The 20,564-nt window shown below is 33.8% G+C and overlaps 4 protein-coding genes across 4 annotated transcripts; 3 read left to right on the top strand and 1 right to left on the bottom strand.

Moving 5' to 3' along the window:
- The first annotated feature begins 2,304 nt into the window (after positions 1-2,304).
- Positions 2,305-5,890, top strand: LOC131645042 (proline iminopeptidase). The gene is made up of 10 exons (XM_058915698.1): positions 2,305-2,609; positions 2,700-2,908; positions 3,545-3,643; positions 3,717-3,827; positions 3,921-4,077; positions 4,595-4,692; positions 4,883-4,984; positions 5,198-5,311; positions 5,382-5,456; positions 5,608-5,890. Exons 1-10 carry the CDS (start codon positions 2,507-2,509, stop codon positions 5,710-5,712), a joined length of 1,173 nt encoding a protein of 390 aa, XP_058771681.1. The 5' UTR covers positions 2,305-2,506; the 3' UTR covers positions 5,713-5,890.
- A 287-nt stretch (positions 5,891-6,177) lies between these two features.
- On the bottom strand, positions 6,178-10,133 carry LOC131645041 (uncharacterized). The gene is made up of 9 exons (XM_058915697.1): positions 9,900-10,133; positions 9,758-9,822; positions 9,597-9,664; positions 7,604-8,719; positions 7,433-7,508; positions 7,264-7,353; positions 6,981-7,166; positions 6,782-6,876; positions 6,178-6,708 (listed from the first exon to the last, which is right to left on the bottom strand). The coding sequence occupies exons 1-9, from the start codon at positions 10,054-10,056 to the stop codon at positions 6,537-6,539; spliced, it is 2,025 nt and encodes a 674-aa protein (XP_058771680.1). The 5' UTR covers positions 10,057-10,133; the 3' UTR covers positions 6,178-6,536.
- A 2,553-nt stretch (positions 10,134-12,686) lies between these two features.
- On the top strand, positions 12,687-15,317 carry LOC131598094 (squalene monooxygenase SE1-like). The gene is made up of 8 exons (XM_058870731.1): positions 12,687-12,911; positions 13,125-13,236; positions 13,441-13,615; positions 13,719-13,887; positions 14,138-14,356; positions 14,443-14,718; positions 14,848-15,132; positions 15,216-15,317. Exons 1-8 carry the CDS (start codon positions 12,687-12,689, stop codon positions 15,315-15,317), a joined length of 1,563 nt encoding a protein of 520 aa, XP_058726714.1.
- A 2,535-nt stretch (positions 15,318-17,852) lies between these two features.
- Positions 17,853-19,885, top strand: LOC131624804 (rRNA-processing protein FYV7). The gene is made up of 4 exons (XM_058895721.1): positions 17,853-17,958; positions 18,448-18,616; positions 18,965-19,229; positions 19,437-19,885. The coding sequence occupies exons 2-4, from the start codon at positions 18,448-18,450 to the stop codon at positions 19,753-19,755; spliced, it is 753 nt and encodes a 250-aa protein (XP_058751704.1). The 5' UTR covers positions 17,853-17,958; the 3' UTR covers positions 19,756-19,885.
- Positions 19,886-20,564: the final 679 nt, after the last annotated feature.

The raw sequence follows: 20,564 nt of genomic DNA, 5'->3' as shown, positions 1-20,564 counted from the left end.
TTAATTTTATATCATTCTTTGTTTCTTTTTATCTATGCGCGCAATTTCCTCAAAATGTGAATACTTGTTTTTAGCTTTCTGCGATTAGTGGTGGTATAAATTGGAGTAAAAGTAAATTATCCAGTTATCAAGTCCTATTAAATTTTGACCAATTCTTACACTCCTACAACTTTTATAGACTTCGGTAGACTTGATAAAAATTCGAACTATTCGCATTCGGTTGCGCTTACACTGACCTAACTTTAGATCAACTGAGAGAACATCATCTTGTGATCTATGTACTTGTAGGTATGATGTTTGCAACAATCTGTTTGGTTTTGATGTTGACAACACTCTTAAGTAAAGTCTTCATTATAAGTGCCGATCAAGTCCATCTGGTGTTGATGATGATAAAACTGTGAAGTGAAGTCATCATATGATCAAGTTGTGGTACTTGGAATGGATATTAAGATATCAAAACTCATCTTTGGTGGACGACACCTATGTCAAATGACGTTTGGTGAAGTCAGTGAAGATCTCTGATCAAGATGTTTGTTTGATGGTGGTGTTATCATGAAGAGTTATCTCAAGTCTCATCAGAAAAAAGATTCAAGGTTATAGTGAAGTGTTAAAGTCAAAGATAATGTAGCAAAGAACCTGAAGATTCATAGTAGTTGTGAAAGAGAGTTAGTATGAAAGCTCGTCGTGTCTGGGTTGAGTGATTGTAAAGGTGTAAGATTATCTCTTGAATTCAATAAGGCAAATCACACACACACTTTTGAATGATCAGAAAGCCTCTCTAATTTTATTTAATCAAAAAATATATATGTGCCTCATTAATAGGTTATACACTCATTCTAATCAATTAGAAGGTTTCTTTTGGCATAATCAATTTGCTCATTAGAATAGTCGATTATCCCTTTTGCAAACTATAATAATCTATTATTAGGTTTCTTAATCGATTAGTAACGACGCTTTTGAAAATCTTCCATTTTAGTACTTCGTAATAGATTATGAAAATTGCTTAATCGATTATGAGCCTTAAAAAGTTCATGGATTGTTTCCATATTTAAGCCACCTTTTGTCCTATAAATAGATGACTCGCTTTTTGTTTCATTTACACTAGAAAACTTATTCTAAATACTTTATTCTCACATCTCTCTCTCTCTCTCTCTCTCTCTCTCTCTCTCTCTCTCTCTCTCTCTCTCTCTCTCTCTCTCTCTCTCTCTCTCTCTCTCTCTCTCTCTCTCTCTCTCTCTCTCTCTCTCTCTCTCTCTTCACTTTTTCCTTAGTACTTTTCAGAGTGAAATCTTTTATCTATGAGGTGTTTGGATATGGTGTAAAGGCATTATAGTAATATCTCATTGTGGGAATTTTTTTTGATTGTGAGATAAACCAATTGAAAAACTCCTGTTTGGTTATTGAGATAAATCGGTTAAAACCTCGGTTTGTTTGGAGGGTTTTCGTAATTAAAACTCTCGTTTGATTTGTGATCTTAACCTAATGTTAAAAGCTCTCAGTTGGTTCAAGATTGTCCTGACGATAAAATATATTGGTTTAAAGGTATTCATAGTTAAAACTTCATGTTTAACTTGAAGGATACACATTGTAAAACTTGGTCTATAAGAAGATTTGTGCGCAAAACCAATGAAAAACTTACAAAAGATCGTACCAAAATCATAATTTTGCATAAAAAAAAAACATTTATCTTCCTAACATAGTCATACCAAATGTTCCTACAAACAACAATAATGTGAAGAAGTTGGTAGTTAGTGTATGTTTGGATTGACTTCTACAAGTCCCAAAAGCACTTCTAACCTAATTCAACTTGAAAACGGGTTATTTGTCTTGTCCGGATACTTTTCCAAAATCAATTCTCCTCCTCTAAAAGCAATTCTACTAGAAGCTACAATTCCTATCTTTTGAGTTTAGCAGAATCAACTCTACATTTATTATATATTATTTATTACAACTCTTTTAAATTTTCCTTCTTTACCGTCTTTAATTTTCATCAATTACTTCTTTTCTTTTTATTTGTATTAGAATCTATTACCATTTTGATAATTATACAATTCAAAATCAATTTTGTTAAAACTATCCCAAGAACATTAATTGATAACAATCACTTCTATATCATTATATCAAAACATAAATCAATTCTTCTAAATTTAATTCTATTGAAATCAATTCTACCAAACTTAATTCTCTCACAATCAATTCCGTCCACGGTCAATTCAAACATACCCCTAACATCTTTTCAGGATGCAAATAGTATTTTAGTAGGTTTGCAATAATAACTATAATAATAAAACCTATATGAATGTTAACAGATAAGTTCAGAACCATGCACATGCTAGTACATTAATGCAACAAACAAAAGAAAAAACCGTATAAAAAACAATAAAACAAAACAGTACTACCAACAAACATGTGAAAATCACATTGCCACTATCCGAAACCGAAACCCAATAGGAAAAAATGTTACTCACGATTCAACACCATCTCAAGTTGATTCATCAATAAAAGAATGAACTTGGCTTTCACTTTTACTCCATTCTCAACTCCTAATAAATTCTCACCTTCCTTCATTTTCACCACTCCAATCTCTCACCCCCAAACCAATTCCTCAGGTAAATCACCACCACCTTTTCTTTCAATCTCTTTCCATCTATTTTCATGCACCTCTTCTAAATCTTGTTGTCTTCTTTATATACATGCAGGTAGAAAAAGCTTAATTTTTGGTGTGCAAAAGATTGATAATCATATTGAGTCAACACCTACTACTACTGCTATTATGGCTTCACAACAGGGAATTCAGCAAGTTAACCCTAATTTTTATCCAGATATTGAACCCTATAGTACTGGTTTTTTGAAGGTTTCAGATCTTCATTCAATCTATTGGGAGCAATCAGGAAATCCAACTGGCCATGTGAGTATCAGTTCCCATCAGCACTAACCTAAATTTTCAAAATTTATAATGTGAATTCTCATTTTAGTGGTGAAAATACAAGAATTGAAAATTTAAGGGTTAAATTAAATCATTTTGAAATTTCTTTAGTTTTAGGGATCAGATTGTTTGAAAGCTACAATTTCAAAGACTAGATTGGGGTGATGAATCATTTTATGTTTTTAATAACAAAGTTTTGAACTTTTCTTAATTTTTTATTTATGAAGTAGGTTTATGTGTTGATATTGATTGATGAAGACAGGAATGTGAGGCAATGTTGTTTGGTGATTCTATGTGGATTGTTTATTGATGCTACTGAATGAACTGTAACATAGAATTGTTATATTAAGACTAATGTAGAATTGAAGATAGCAATGTTTGAAGTGTAGGATTGCATGATCCTACGAGTTGACTCAAGATTCTACATGTCAATTTCTAGACCATTTTGTTGGAATTGATATGTAGTTTATCTGCTCATATTTTTATTGGAGCTGATTTAAAATTGATTTGTAGTGATTCTATGTAGTTTACTCGCGATTCTTTATCTAGTGATTATATATTTTTGACTTTGCTAAGGATGGAAAAAATGTTGATTTTCTGTAAACAATTTTCTGCCAGCCAGTTGTTTTCCTTCATGGAGGCCCTGGAGGTGGAACTTCCCCGAGTAATAGGAAATTTTTCGATCCTGAATTTTACCGAATCATACTATTTGATCAGGTTAGTTTCCAAACTCTAGTGTGTAATAACTGTCTGCATCTCTCGTGAGATTACTAATTTTTCTCTTTATCAGCGAGGTGCAGGGAAAAGCACGCCCCATGCTTGCTTAGAGCAAAACACCACATGGGACCTTATCGACGACATTGAAAAATTAAGACAACATTTGGAGATTCCCGAATGGCAGGTCATCTTTCATCTCTGGATGTTTACCAGCATACATGCATTTTGTGATTCTTATGTAATGGTGTGCGATTTAATGATCCCTTTTAATATACAGGTATTCGGTGGATCATGGGGAAGCACACTTGCCCTTGCGTACAGCCAATCTCACCCAGACAAGGTTACTGGCATGGTCCTTAGGGGAATTTTCCTTTTAAGGAAGAAAGAGATTGATTGGTTTTATGAGGGTGGTGCTGCTGCAATATTCCCTGATGGTATTAAACTTTTTTCTTATTTGTTTCTGTAGTGAATTGAGTTTGAATAATTCTCATGCAAAATAAGCCTCCCTTTTAAAGTATGAAGCTGTTTTTTGACTTGTTTGATATATAGAATAAGCCTGGAACTTTGACTTTGTTTATATTGATGAAATCGGATAGAGCGGAGCGCTATGAAATGGAATGAAGTGGTATTCCATTGTTTGTATAGTTTAAAATCAGGTGGAATGGAGCGGAATGGAGTGGTATGGATTCCATTCCATTCCATCACTTACCACCATATTTCTTCTCCTCCGATTTGGATGGAATGAAGAAGTTCTCTTGTTCTGTCCCAAAATTTCCAAACGATGGAATGGAATCTTCATTCCGTTCCGCTCTATTCCGTTTCATTCCACTCCGCTCCTTTCCATTCCGCTCCATTCATGTTATATGAGTTTCTTTGCATGCGAGATTTGCATAATCTCATAATTGATTTGATTGTATGGTTGATAGTTTGTGTATTTTTGTCTAATGTAAGCTTGGGAGCCATTTAGAGATCTTATTCCAGAAAATGAGAGAGGATGCTTCATTGATGCTTATAAGAAGAGATTAAACTCTGATGATATTGAAACTCAGGTGATTATTATCTGGTTTCTAAGCTTTCTTTCTATCATTTCCTTCCATAATCAATTAAGGGGATTCAACTAGCAATCTCTTTCGTTCAATATAAGAAGAACTGGTTCTGAATTGTTCTTTATTTGTTTCCCGTGTCTAAATCCTCCCAAAAGAGTTTTTGTAGTTTACTTACCTATATCTTCGTTCTTAGTACGCAGCCGCTAGAGCATGGACCAAATGGGAAATGATGACTGCTCATCTTTTTCCAAATGAAGAGAATGTCAAAAGAGGAGACGATGACTACTTTTCACTGGTAAGTTTATCAAGTGAGAATTAAGCTAGTCTAATAAGCTATAAGTCGGTTTAGTGGCATTACCAAACAGCCGCAAAGTAAGTGGAAGAATAGGAGTCTTTTCTTCCTTAATTTTTTTTTTGTCTACAATCTTATACCCGCATAATTTATAATTGAGAATCTTTAACATGCATGATGACTTATGAGTAATTTCAAATAATATTTTTCTATTAGGCATTTGCAAGGATCGAAAACCACTATTTCGTCAACAAGGGATTCTTTCCCTCCGATTCATTCTTGTTAGATGGAGTTGATAAAATAAAGCATATCAACACCACAATCGTGCAGGTAAATAATCACATTTTGCTGCATCCTTCAAACTGCAGACTCTTATTGTTATTTATGATTGACTCTATAGGGGAGATACGATATGTGCTGCCCTATTATGTCAGCCTGGGATCTTCATAAAGCTTGGCCAGAGGCAGATTTTCGGGTAAGAAGAGTGGTTGCTTTTCTTCATTCAGGGTTTTTTCTGCATGCTATGATAATTATATATACAGTTTCACATTCTACATTGAAACATCGATTTCAATTGGGGAAAGTTAAACATGGTCTACCTATTGAATCATACTATGAAAACACAGGTGGTAGCCGATGCAGGACATTCAGCCAATGAACCGGGCATAGCTGCTGAACTTGTGGCGGCTAATGAGAAATTGAAAAACATACTCAAGAATAAAGGGGACTAAAGTGAGTGGACCACCAAATAGACACGGCAGGCGCGCGCAGTTGGTGACTAATAAGAAACATCCTTAGCAAGCTTTTTGTCTGCAAAGAAATAAATTACAAATGTTTGTGTATTGCAATTTTGTAAAATTTGCCTTCATTGTCGATGACTCATATTAGCAATGCATGCTTCTTTTGATCCCGGATTTGTTCATAACTTGTTGAGTTTTAATCATTTTTTTGTATCGAAATCAACTCAGTTAAAAATGTGCCTCTTCCTTTGATTGAAATGTTTCTGTATTGCAATTTTGTAAAATTTGTCTTCATGACTCTCATTAGCTATGATGAATTTTAATGCTTCTTTTGATCCTGGATTTGCGTCCGGTGGTTGGTGGTTTCTATCAGTTCATAACTTGTTGAGTTTTAATCTTTGAATCAAATTCAACTCACCTAAAAATGTGCCCCTTTGGGCAATACAAATGTTTGTGTATTGCAATTTTGCAATTTCGTTTATTGTTCATATATTGTGGACTCATATTAGCAACGCACAAGAATTTTGATCCCAGGTTTGTGCCCCGTGGTTTATCGGTCATTGTATCGAAATCAACTCGGCTAAAAATGTGCCTCTTTGATAGAAATATATAGGTAACCAAATGACAATTTTTTTTTGGACTACAAATCTTTGCTATTGACATTACAAATCTTGTGTATGAATCAAATCTAATATTACATAAATCAACAAATATCTATCTATCTTTCGTAGGTTACAACAACAAATATTTTACTTAAATTTAACAAAACCACCTCACTCAACAAAATTCAATGATGATATTGAACACATTCATGTCTAAGTTGGTTTCCTGGTGGAGCAGCTCTTGGGCACATGGATACTATGAAACTTTGGTTCCTTGGGAACAGTCAAAGCTCTCCTTCCTTGTAAACAAGATGCTGCTTCATTTGGTTTTACAATGTCTGAAGGCTTTACAAGAGCTACTTTTTCTTTCTTCCTTGACAAAACACTGCAAGATGCACTTTTATTGTTAAATTTCCAATTCCAAAAACACATTGAGATGAAGACTTTATTACTCATACCTTAGAGGTCTCACACCAGGATTTCTTTGAGGTGTTTTGGCAGATAATTTATGATTCACTTTGATGTTGGAGTTGTTGTTACTCTGAACGTTTCCCTACACAATGTTTTCATTGAGAATGTTTAGCCAAGGTTCTAAAAACCACACATTAAGCAGTAATTCAGATGCTTAGCAATAATCTCTCATCTGCACGAACTTACCGTTTGGTGTCGTTGTGTTGTTCTGTGTGGTTTCTCGTCCCAGCTGCTATTACTGTCTTGTTCACTTTGTGCTGTTTTGTGAGATTTCTCGTTCAAGTTGCTATAATTGTTATGTTTCCTTATCGCGGCAGTGTCATCTTTAGCAGTGGTATCTTTCAAGTTTGCTTCTTTCAGAATTCCTCTTTCCTGCAAGCATAAAACTAATAACATAAATCACACTAGATTTTCGTAACTTATTTTTCTAAACTAATAAACCGACAAGAACAGAAACCTTTACACTTACATCAGTTCGGAACTTAAAAGGCTTAGGATTGGTCGGCTTTAATTTTCTGTATTTTAAAACTTGAGAACCAGTTGTAGTCGGTGTAGATTTCTGTTTCAAGATCGTAAAAATTAAGATTAAATCATTGAAAAAAAAATAACATCAAAGAAAACTCCAAACTAGACCAAACCTTGTATAGTTTTCTATCATCCCGCTTGCTTCCAAGAATGATTTTTTTGGAACCAACACTGCTGGCACTCATTGTTCTGCTTTCATAAAAAATTCAACGATTACTTACTTGAAGTTTAAGAAACACGAGAAACATAATGAAACACATTTCGAGATGAATCAAATTGCTTACATATTCTCACTAGGTGCTGAAGAGTTTTCCTTGTCATCATTCTCAGTAATTTCGATCTCATTTTCTTTATCATCGCAAGCCATTGATTTTTCTCCAGCCTTTCTTTTAATGTCTTTAAGAATTCTTCCCTTGTCTAATAAGACTGTGACCCTTTTCTCTTCACTACTTTCCTTTTCTTCTTCATTTGAACTTGACACCAATGTGAAATCATCTCTAGAAGCTAATGATGGAGCTAGAACCGAACTCTCCCCTCTTTCTAGAGAGCCACTCCTTGATGACTGCGAGGCAACATCGTTTCTAGAAGCTAATGATAAAGCTAGAACTGAACTCTCTCCTCTTTCTGGAGAGCCACTCCTTGATGACTGTGAGGTAATATCATTTCTAGAAATTTCTGACAGAGCGAGAATTGAACTCTCTCCTCTTTCTATAGACTCATTCCTTGATTTTTCTTCTATCCCTATGTCATTAGAGTCACTTTGTGAAACAAGAACCTCGTGTTTCTGCATTGCTTTCACTTTCTTCTCTTTAAGACAACTAGCAGTGTTGCTTTCACGTTCCTTTCGGTTACTAGAATACAACGAATTGAACACACGGCTTTTAACCTCTCGTCCCCTGAATTGCGTCTTTCTAGAGGAAGCCACCGGCAATGAGTTATTACATTCTTCTCCATTCTTCTTCCCTCTAGTGAATTCAAGCTTCTTCATTGCAGAACATAATGTTTTCATGGATGTATTCAATTCTACCGAACTCTTGGTCCCAACTACCTTCGGTGAGTTGAAAACCAATGTCTTGACCTTCTTTGGCGAGTTAAAAACCAATGACTTGGCCACTACTCTGCTCTTAGCCTTAGCCACAGCAACAGTCGTCGATTTCTTGTTCTGAACACTTCTAAACTGTTCCAAATTAGAAACTTTCTTTTGATTCCTTGGAGTAGTTAAAGCCTTCGTTATTGAGGATGGTTGCTTCACCTTAGCATTTGGAGTTGCGGTAACCTTAGAAAGAGGTTTAACAACTTTCGCATTATTCTCAGTTACCTTATGCGACAAGGAGGAAATGAAAGCCATTCTTGACATCCTTGGCTTTGCTGGAGCTGATAGAGGGCACTTCAAATTTGAACTGAAAAACAGCATCATAGAGAGAAATCAGATCACTTTAAAAGCTCTACTACACAAAATTTTAAGTCGTCGAGAATAATCAAAATCAAATATGCCACAGGTTTCGGAGAAAACTAAAAACCTTAATGTTTATGACTAGGGGTCTACTTGGATAGATTTATTCGAGATCATCTCCTAGCATAAACACTCGAGACTATTTGAGAAGCTTATGGAAACCACCTAAGAATCTCTTTAAGTTGTTTTTCAGCTTATGACACCAACTTATAACTTGTATGAAATCAACTTATCTCTTATATATGAAAACAATTTGACTTTATTATATCTTTTGTTTATAGAAATAGCTTATGCTTATACACTTATATTATACTACTAGCTTAATTAAGCATATTATCTTCTAAACATGACTTAGCATAATCAAGTTGATTATCTAAACATGATTTTATTATATCTTTTGTTTATAGAAATAACTTATTTCTATAAACTTATATGATAAGCAGTTATATGATAGAGGGTATTTTATTAATATTTTAATATATTAGTTAGTATTATATTTTAGAAGCTTCTTAGTTTTTAAGATGATGTCACGTCAATGGTTATGATATACCTAGAGTTCGATATTTTGAGGTGTAATGTGTTATTTGATACACATTACACTTCAATATATAGAACTCTAAATATACTACTAGACTATAATAGTAACTAATATATTAAAATGCTGATAAATTACTCGCTATCATTATATCATACTACTAGCTTAATTAATTAAGCTGATTATCTAAACATGACCTAGATTCAATTACATTTGAAAACCACTTTTCAAAACCTCAGCTATACCTGCACCTACCATACTAAGAAACTGCTGAAAAACAAGATCTTACCTTGCTTCCCTTTCTCTTTTATTCAAAGCTTTTCTGAGCCGAACATTAGGACTTCTAGCTGCCATAACCTAAAAATCCAACACAAATTGAAGAAAAAAAAACTTATTACAAATCACTCATCACAAATCATTCCTAGTTATAGAAACAAAACAAAAACCAACCCTAAGAACAAAACTCTTGTAAATAGCTTCAGAATCCAATTCCTCTTCATGCTTCTGATCACATCCTGAGAATTAAGTTTCAATCAGCAAATCAAAGCTAAAAATGAGAATTCAAAGTTAATATTATGAAACGATGAAATACCGAATCGTGCGCAGAACCAGTGGCGATCATCGTCGGGATGTCGTTTATCAGGTTTAGTGAGATCTACAAACTTCGGTGCTTCGATTTTCTCGTAGAAATCGTCGTCGATTTCGAGTTCCTCTTCTTCGATTATTGGTAAGAATCGAGTTTCTGCCATTAGTAGTTAGTAGTAACCGTTTTGTTAAGAAAGGAAAGAAGAAGAAAAGAGTGTGATAAGAGTTTGGATTGTTTTCGAAGACAGAGAGTTTTAAATTCCCGTAAAACTAGCCGTTAGGATTCCGACAGGCTGTTAGTGAGAGAGAAAAACGGTAATGGAAAGGGTACTTTCGTCATTCTAGTACGTGCCTTTAGAGCTAAGAGCCAAGAGTAAATGTTAAGTTATCTAACAACTTAATGTTTTTGCACATTAGTTAAAACAAATTGTTGTAGATTGAAGCATATCTTGTTCATGCCTTCCACCATCGGTTTCAGTTACAGTTCGGTTTTAAAATCGTTTGTGCATTTTGTTTACTATTTAATTATTATTATTATTATTATTATTATTATTATTATTATTATTATTATTATTATTATTATTATTATTATGTGATAAAATTAAGTTCTACAGTAAGTATTATTTTTTTGTAACTTTTAATAAAATTATAATATTATAATTTTAAAGAACCCTAACAACAATTTTCTTACAATAAATAATTTTTTTAATAATTTTTTAGTCAACTTAATTCACTTCACTAAGAATCAAAGAAGTAATACAATATGTCTTATTTTCAATAGTGGTAAATGTGAACTCAATTTTTTTGGTTTAGTTAGCGAGTTTCTCTATTGCAATCTAGAATCTCTTCCTTTCAAGTAGTTGAGGTTGTCCGTAAGAGATAATCTCCGTCTTCAAGGTATTTGGAATCCAAGAGACTTAATTTTGAGAAGCATAAATTTGTTAGCTTGAGGGTCAAGTGATCCTTCTTAAAGATGTGAGGTTAGGTCATATGGTGGGTGAGGTTCTGGATTATAATTTTAGATTAGGAGACATTCCTTTGAGCATGAACAACCCACGATTGATAGTTTCATTTTTAGATTTCATGGCTATACTATGAATCAAGATAGAGACAACTGAAGTTGAAAATATGCTAGAGTGATGTTTTTTCTATTGCCTATACTTATCAAGCTCAATTAAATCTTAAGATTTTTTATACTCCGCTTCACTCGACTAAGATCTTAACCTTACCTTTTATCTGGATTAGTTGGGCCCTCTTCAAGGTTGTAGTGTTTTCTTTGTAGTTCTTGCAAAATAAGTTCCCTTCTAGAAAGAATATGTTTAAGAAAGGGGTGATTGTTGACCTTGGTGGCAAGGTAGTCAAGATCGAGATCTGGGTCGTATGATCGTAAGATCTTACGATCTTTTATTGCCTTTTAGTGCTAAGATCTTGCAAAAATCTTTTTCGTGTGCTTTTGTAGTCAAGATCGAGATATTTTAAGTAAGATTGTAAAAACCATAGTGTTGGGCCTTTTTTGTTGGGCTTTCTAACCGAGTCGGATATTTTAAGTAAACCCGGTTTTTTTGTCTTACGTAAGTTCTGTCTATCCTAACCCTAAATTAAAAAGGAAAAACGGGTGCAGCATCTTCCTCATACGATACTTTCCTCCTTCCACGAAAACCGAAACTTTTCACCATCATCTTCGCCATTCTTCTCCCCCTGCTATCATCTTTGTTCTTCTCCCTCTGTTATCATCCCCATTTCGTGTCCATCTTCTTCCTCCCACGATTCTGCACTCTGTAATGACTTCAAATAAAGGATCACAAAATGCTTCATCAATTGCTGAAAGTGCTTCATCAACTCCCCTTGGTTATCATCCCCATTTTGAGCTACTTATTTTGAACTTGATCTTTTGAGCTTATTAAATTAGGGATTTATGGTTATGAATTATTAATTAAATTTGTTGAATATTGTGATTTATAGGTTATCTTGTTCATGTATTATAATTTTCATGTTTTTGTCTATGTGAATTTACCATTTTACCCTTTGATAAGATCTTAAGTGCCGTGCTACGATCCTACTTTTACGATCTTTCACAGGTCGTCCGATCTTACTTAAGATCCCGTGCTTGACCACCTTGCTTGGTGGTGTCTTGTGTCCTATGTTTGGGAGTTCGATTTTGTCGGTTTCTCGTTTTTTTGCTGTGATTAAGCTTTATTTGTGAGCTATAATATTTTAAGTGGCTGGGTTTGAAGGTAGCCATTCCTAATGATCTTAGGCTTTTTCTTTGAGTTTTTTTCTCTTTATGTGTATCTGTTAAGTTGATGGTGGTATTGCTAGTGTGAGATCTAACTTAGTTGGGATGCCTTAAACATTAGCTTTGTACCAAATATTTGTTTTAAAAAATTCTCAAAATAAAATTTGGAGTGAAGATATTTCTAATATTTTACTATTTCATTCCTTTTTGGATTCATATTAATAAAAGTATCTTCTTTTGTCAACCCAAAAAATATTATGAGATGCATGCATTACTACTACTAGTAATATGACCCCAAGCTATCCATGCCACAAATAAATACATTCGTAGAAATTGGACATAAAAAATTTGACTCAAATATATTTTTGTTGCACAAAGTTAACACGTCAAAACTAACACATATTTATTTATTTTTGCTGAATTAAAGCTCACACATTTTATCACTAGGGAGAAAAACTTGCAATAAACTAGGCCATCAACTTTTCATTTGTTAATAGCCTTTCTTATTTCCTTTAGTACTTTTCAAATTTCATTTTCACTAATAATAATCTTTTGGAAATGGTTTATCAGTATATCCTTGGAGGGATTATAGCTTATTATAGTTTGATGTTTGTGTTTGGTGTTTATGGTTCTTCATCAAAGAAAAAGATTAATGATTGTGTTAATATTAATAGTGCATCAGAAAATGGAAAATTATGTTCTCAAGAAGGTTCTGATTGTGTAGACATTATTATTGTAGGAGCTGGTGTTGCTGGTTCAGCCCTTGCTTACACACTTGGGAAGGTATATTGAAAGTTAATGAAGTTTCTACCAATTTTTCAACTTTCGTAACATGGTATCAGAGTCTGGTTGGAAAATTATTTAGTTACGCAGTTATGAGAAGTTAGTTATGCTTTCATAATTGTTACTTGGCTCACAAGCTTTCTCTTCATAACGATCTGATTCATTTATATGAGACCATATTAAATCAATGATCTAATTGTTTCTTTGTTTCAGGATGGAAGACGAGTACATGTTATTGAGAGAGATTTGAGTGAACCTGACAGGATTGTCGGTGAATTGCTACAACCAGGAGGTTATTTGAAATTAATTGAATTAGGTCTTGAAGGTAAATTAAACAAAAAAAAAAAAAGCGCATATATCAAATGTAACACATAGCATTTGTGTATGAAATTAGAAAGTAAATTTATGAAACTTGTTTCACAATCTATATAGGACAAACACTTCACATTAAAAATGTGTCTGCGTCTGACAATGACACAAATATAATTATTGATATCGGTGTTTTATATATTATTGTGAGTTGTTGCAGATTGTGTAGAAGAAATTGATGCTCAAAGAGTGTTTGGCTATGCTCTTTATAAAGATGGAAAAAACACCAAACTTTCTTACCCTTTGGAAAAATATAATGCTGATATTTCTGGAAGAAGTTTTCACAATGGCCGTTTCATACAGAAAATGCGACAAAAGGCTTCATCTATTCCAAAGTACTAACTAAATTTTTTACTGGTTTTCAATTTTGAAATTTGTTTAAAGCATTGTTTGTGTATGTTTGTATCTTATATTGAATCCTTGTTTTTTATTATGTAGTGTTAAGTTAGAAGAAGGAACTGTTACATCTTTAATAGAAGGAAATGGAAGCATCAAAGGGGTAAACTATAGAACCAAGAGTGGACAAGAGATCATAGCAAATGCTCCTCTTACCATTGTTTGTGATGGTTGTTTTTCCAACTTAAGACGTTCTCTTTGCAACCCAAAGGTATGTAAACAACGGTCTTTCTCACATTATAAGTCAGTTTTTAAAGTTGAATTAGACTCGATTTAAATTTTACAATGGTATTGAAGTTCATTCAAAATTTGTTGAACCAGATATAATTAGGTTTCTGCTATTGAGTCACGTTAATCATACCATGATTTAGAGGTTTCTTTAGTCCAATATTTTAAACATTGCCATAAATGGATTTTACATGTTCTATTTGTAAAACTAATAGATACAAATATTTCCACAGGTTGATGTACCATCTCATTTTGTTGGTTTCATACTAGAGAAATGCAACCTTCCACATGCAAACCATGGACATGTTATCCTAGGTGACCCTTCTTCCATTTTGTTTTATCCAATCAGTAGCACGGAGACTCGTTGTTTAGTCGATGTTCCTGGCGAAAAACTACCTTCAATTTCCAACGGTGACATGGCTCGTTACCTCAAAACAGTTGTAACACCCCAGGTAGTACAAATAAATACAACAAACATCCTTAATTATAACCTCATGTTCCATGCAGATCTTAATAATTGTGTGCGCGCGTGTGTCAGGTTCCGCTTGAGCTATGTTGTGCTTTTATAGAAGCAGTTGATAAAGGAAACATAAGAAGCATGCCAAATAGAAGCATGCCAGCATGTCCTTATCTCAAACCAGGAGCTATTCTAATAGGAGATGCTTTCAACATGAGACACCCTTTAACTGGTGGAGGAATGACTGTAGCATTATCTGATATTGTTCTACTAAGGGATCTTCTTAGACCTATCCATCATTTACATCATGCTTCTTCTCTTTCCAAATATCTCGAATCATTTTACACCCTTCGTAAGGTACATTACGTCTAAAAAATAGCAGATAACTGATAAACTATCTTATAACAGATAAATTTATATATCTGATAACTGATAAGTTATCTGATAGTTGATAGCGAATAAACTAGTTGATTGAATTTTATGCAGCCAGTGGCATCGACGATAAACACATTAGCTGAAGCATTATACAAAGTGTTTTCTGCGTCGAGTGACACCGCGAGTAAGGAAATGAGAGAAGCATGTTTTGATTATTTGAGTCTTGGAGGAGTTTTCTCAGAAGGACCAATAGCATTACTTGCTGGTCTAAGTCCGAGTCCATTGATCTTGCTTCTCCATTTCTTCGGTGTCGCGATTTATGGTGTTTCTCGATTGCTCTTACCGTTTCCTTCTCCAAAACGCTTGTGGATCGGAGCAAGATTGATTTATGTAAGATATTATTACTCTTTTAGAAAAATTCATCGATAAATTGTACTATAATATTTTGAGTAATTTTTTTTTTGTGTTGATATTTTCAGGGTGCATTAGGTATAATTTTTCCAATTATCAAAGATGAAGGAGTTAGAGAAATGTTCTTTCCCTTTACTGTGGCAGCATACTATAGAACCCCACCTGCATAATTTACATGACTCAGTTTAGGGATGTAAGAATGCATGTTCAAGTGTGATTAGTGATCAGTGATTATGATGGCTAAAAATTGGAAGAAGTTTAGAGATAGTGGTTGGAAATGTTAGTAAAATAGACATGAAAAATAATAAGAAAATGTAACTAGAAGACTATATATAATCAAAACACACTGGTCAGAACTGGTCAGAGAACATTAAAGAGAAGGTTGTTGATTCTTAAAGAAGTAACAGTGACAGAAGAGAACAAAAATCTAAGTAACAAAAATCTTTTTCTCTTCTTTCAAAAATAAAGGGTTTTATGTTTTGAAATTTAAAAATAAGAATTTTTTTTGTCTATTTAGATTTAAAGAAGACTTTTTTGTCTATTTAGATTTATAGAGGATTTTTTTGTCTATTTGGATTTAAAGACGAGTGTTCTTTTGATTGTGTCTCGCGTATTTATTAAAAGTTGTCGTCGTCGTGTTATTATCATGGTTTTAAATTGCAATTTGTAACTACAATTGCACTCGCAATATTGCAAATGCAATAGTCTTTTTAGCCGCATCAGACCGCAGTTGCGGTATGAATTTAAAATTATACTTCCGACTATCTTAAGAACCACATTATGCAAATTCAATGATGTTTCTACTAGCATTTTTTAATCAAAAATCGAAATATTAGAATCCCAAAACTCAATTTACTTCTTATGCAATGAAAAAACTTACCATTAAGTGTTTTTCAACTTTGTATTTCAATCACTTCTCTATAAAAATTCACACCCCAACGGCTGCAATAATGTGCATCAAATATTAGGCATCTAGCTTAGGCATCAAGTTACATAGCTTTACATAGGCATTGATGTATGGCAATATGTGTGTATCATCATGCACATACATGCATAATTGTAACTAACTCTTGCTTCCTTCACCATGCACTCTTGACTATATATAGGTGGCTACGATTTTGTAAATGTTAGGAGAGATTGAATGAATAATGTGAGAAATACATTTTATCATGGTATCAATAGCTGAGTCAATCTCTTCCACTTTTTCTCACTTCTCTAACAAAATTATGTTACATAACTAACTTTCTCTCTCATCTTCATCTTCTTCGTTGATCTTGTAACATCCTAAACTCCAAACACTTAATTTATAAACAGGCAGAATAAATTACTCAAAAAGAGTGTTACATTTCTCGGCATAACATATTCTCAAAATAATAACAGCAGCGAACATAAAACTCAACACATCTTCAAATTGTCTCATAAATAGAAATCAACTTCATTAATAATAAAATAGTTAATTCATCAACTAGCAGAAAAACAGAATAAGATATTCCCAACCCAGTTTTATACTATTAGAGCGACACGTGGAAAACTAAACAACATTAAAGATAAATAACTAAGAAAGTCAACTATCCATCCACAACAATTATCATTCACAAATGCAATTATGTGGTACCGATAATTCGAATATTCAAAGGTGTGTTACTGAAGCATCTAACTCGTCACTGGACCGAAGTCATAACTCGTCACTGGACCGAAGTCTTAACCCATCATTGGACCGAACTCCTAACTCGTCAATAGACTGAAGTCCTACCTAACTTCAATTTACATGATGCATGAACGCAACACGCAATAAAGTATGACATCCACAATCCTCCAACTTCACTATACTCGTCATTGGTACCTCTCGAACCTAAAATACATCAACATAATCATCGCCGTCTCTTGGCCTCGTCACTAGTTCCATTGAACCAGATCATCATAAAACTCAAAACATAATAATTTAAAAATATATTTTTCTCATCAATACTCCATGAATATGCATGACGCATTTGACACATCGAAAGACATAATCAAATACTCATAATAACTGTAACAAATTCTAAATGAAGTCTTAAGAATATCTTCCAACTTTACTCAAATATGATGATTACCCAATGAGAGATCAATCATGCTAGACACACAAGCTCTAACTAACTGATCCATAAGGTCGTCAATCCTATGAAAAGAATATTTGTTCTTAATAGTAACCTTACTCAACTGCCAATAGTCCACACACAACCTCATGCTCTCATCTTTCTTCTTTACCATCAACACTGGCGCTCCCAAGACGATACATTAGGTCCGACAAACTTCTTCTTCAACATATCTTCTAACTATTTTTTCAACTCGCTTAACTCTGACGCAAACATTATATACGGTACCATCGACACGGGTCTAGTACCAGATACTAAATTTATGGCAAACTCCACTTCACACTCTGGCAACAAATCACTAATGTCGTCAAGAAAAATATCAAAAAACTCACACACAACAAGCAAATTAGCAATCCCAACTTCGCTCTCCACTTCAAGGATGCGAATATCATGAGCACCTAATCATCCTAATTCAAGAACATTATTTAAAAACACTAATTAGATTTAATCAAATCAAATCATTCCCCTTTTGGTTGATTTTGATTTAATTTTGATTTTATAAAAAACCAAAAAATCCAACCAACTAATTTTTATTAATTAAAATTTTTTTTTTCTCAAAACAAAGCAAAACCAAACTAAAACGTTATTCCCTCAAATAACCCAAGAAAAGGGACAACAAAACTAGCGTCGAAGAGATTCGAGATCCTCCGACGGCACCACCGCAGAAACAACCACGGTAAGCTTCTTTCGTCCAACATTCCCCAATTTCCAATCTTTTTCTTCCCTCATTTCATGGGTCTCCATTGATTTCGACTTTGATGCTGTATTTCACCTCTGATTCTTTCTATATGCAAAATCTTTTAGGTTTTATTCAGTTTCTCATCGTTTTTCTCTTCAATTTCATCCCTTTATAGCTCTGAACTAGTTCCTATTACCCTAGAATTCTAGGGTTTAAGCAAATTTATGATATCCTAATCAATAAGCGAAAGTTTTTTTTTTTAGGTTTTTCACTTAACAAGTATCTAATTGTTAGAATCAAAGAATCAAATTCAATTATTCATTATTAGGGTTTGAATTAGCAAGTAATTAGTAACCATAAGCTAATAAGTTCTTTGACTGATTTTTTGCATTCAGAAGTTTGGGAATTTTGGATTGGGAGAAAATTTTGTTTGATCAGAATCTGATTTTGAGTGTTCTTTACTTTGATTTTGGCCAATGTTATCAGATGGATCTGGAGACGGAAAACAGATTAGCTGCTATGCTTATGCGGGAAGCGGCTGAGTTACGGAGACAGTCTGAGAAAGATGGTGTTCTGGCGTATCTTCAAAAGCCTAATGTAAGGAGTCGGCCAAATTCGCGGTTCCTCACTGCTACTGTACGCGGAGTACAACAAGGTTTGTTCCTAAGCGATCATTTTAGATGGAGTTTGGTTATTGTTGTTCTATATTATCCTATGTTTTATGGATGTGATTTTGATAACGGTTTATCATTGAATGGTAACGGAAAATATTTTTGTAGATTTGATCAATTTGTGTTTTGATTGTTCTTTTGTGAAAGTTTTATAGACGTAGAAAACTATAAGAGAAACTATTAAGAAAGATCTCGAGGAATTGTTTGGATGCAGAGAGAAATTTCTTTACAAGTATTTCAACTCGACTTGTTTGGGATATGTAATTCTTTTCTTGAATGTTTAAGACATGTAAATAAAATGAAACTGAATATCTTTTGGTGGTTTCTACCAGCAAATCGAGCTGTGGAAGTAAATGAAATGTGGCGAGCGCGCGAGAAAGAATTGGAGCTAGATAAACGGGCTTCAGGCACGTCATCAAAAGATAGAAGTAGTGATGACAAAAGATATAGGGATCATAACTTATCGAGAAGTGCAGAAAGACACGATGGGGCTGATAAAAGCAGTGGCGCCTTGGCTTCATGCTCGACTAAAAAAGAACGCGAGCATACTCCTGAAGGTTTAAAGGATGACGAGCTCGAGGAGTTTCTACATTCAAGGTATTATTTCTGTTGTTTTATGTGCATGTATGCATCAAAACAAACATAGAACTTTTACAATTGTGGTGTTGATATTTTCAAATTGAAGGGACTAAATTGTTATTTCACAAGTTTGAGAAACTAAATTGATCGGCTAAAATGCATGTTTATTCATAATCCTTTCCTCTTTGACTATTTTAAAGCTGAGGAAACGTCGTTTTGATGCAGGAAGAAGCGAGGCAGAGGCGCTATTGGTCCAAGGATGGATGAAACTGGGCCTTACCTTCCTCCTAATCCCGATGAAGAGCCTTCTACTAGTCCAGATTTAAGGGAACATCGTGTCATTTATGGTCCGCAGAGGCCTACATCGTTGAAGTCATACGATGAATCTTCAGATGACGAGGTTCTTGAAGAAAAGCGAAAAAAGAGTAAAAAGTCGCATAAAAGTCACTTGGACAAAGGACATTCTAAGAAACACAGGTCTAAAGAGAAATCTAAGCATAAGAAAAAGAAAACCAAGGAGAAAAGAAGTAAACATCGCCGATAAAGGCTATTCTGTAATCTGATATGTTCTCAGAGGTGATTATAATCTGCTGAAACAGTTGATTTAGATGAAACTAACATTTTGGAGTTTGTATAAAAGTTGTGTAACATCAAATGCAATTCCTGGTAGAGATGTTGATTCTCTCATATAGTATGCAGGCACGTCTTAGAACTCAAGTTAACTTGTGTTTTAATTGCAAATAGCAACGATTTTATCAATGTTTTGGTCCACTAATTACGATCTTCTCGTGTTCACATTTGGCGTGTCCGAACTTAATTGATTTTATTTTATCAATATTTGGGATGATATCCAACCAAAGATTTACAACAAAATTGGAAATCAGAAATAAAACTTTGATCTGACTCTAAAGGAGTTTTCAGATTAAACACAAACATGCTATTAATTGTTTTGTTAAATTCTCATGATTAACGACTGTTTGGATTGGTTTATCATTAGGAAACATTTTATCCTTCAAAGTGGATGGCAACATTAATTGTATGACTCTCATGATAAATTTCCTATGGGCCTTAACAATTCCTAATTCGTGAGTTATTTTTGGTTTGTCCCATTGATGACTTAACATTATAATCAGACATTGAATCTACATGGGTTAATTTGACAACTACTCATTCTCTTTGACCATGAGACGTATAAATTTGAATCAGACATCGAATCTTCATGTGTTAATTGACTATGATATCTTCCCATTAGACATTGCTCTCTTTTCCATCCATGGAGTCTTCTCAAACAGTCCTATACTCAAGTGACCTTGTCTTATGAACGAATTATAACCCATTTGACAGTTCTGTTAG

The sequence above is a fragment of the Vicia villosa genome, linkage group LG1 (genome assembly GCF_029867415.1).
Source record: "Vicia villosa cultivar HV-30 ecotype Madison, WI linkage group LG1, Vvil1.0, whole genome shotgun sequence".
Classification (NCBI taxonomy): Eukaryota; Viridiplantae; Streptophyta; class Magnoliopsida; order Fabales; family Fabaceae; genus Vicia; species Vicia villosa.
This window is presented reverse-complemented; position numbering and strand designations above follow the sequence as displayed.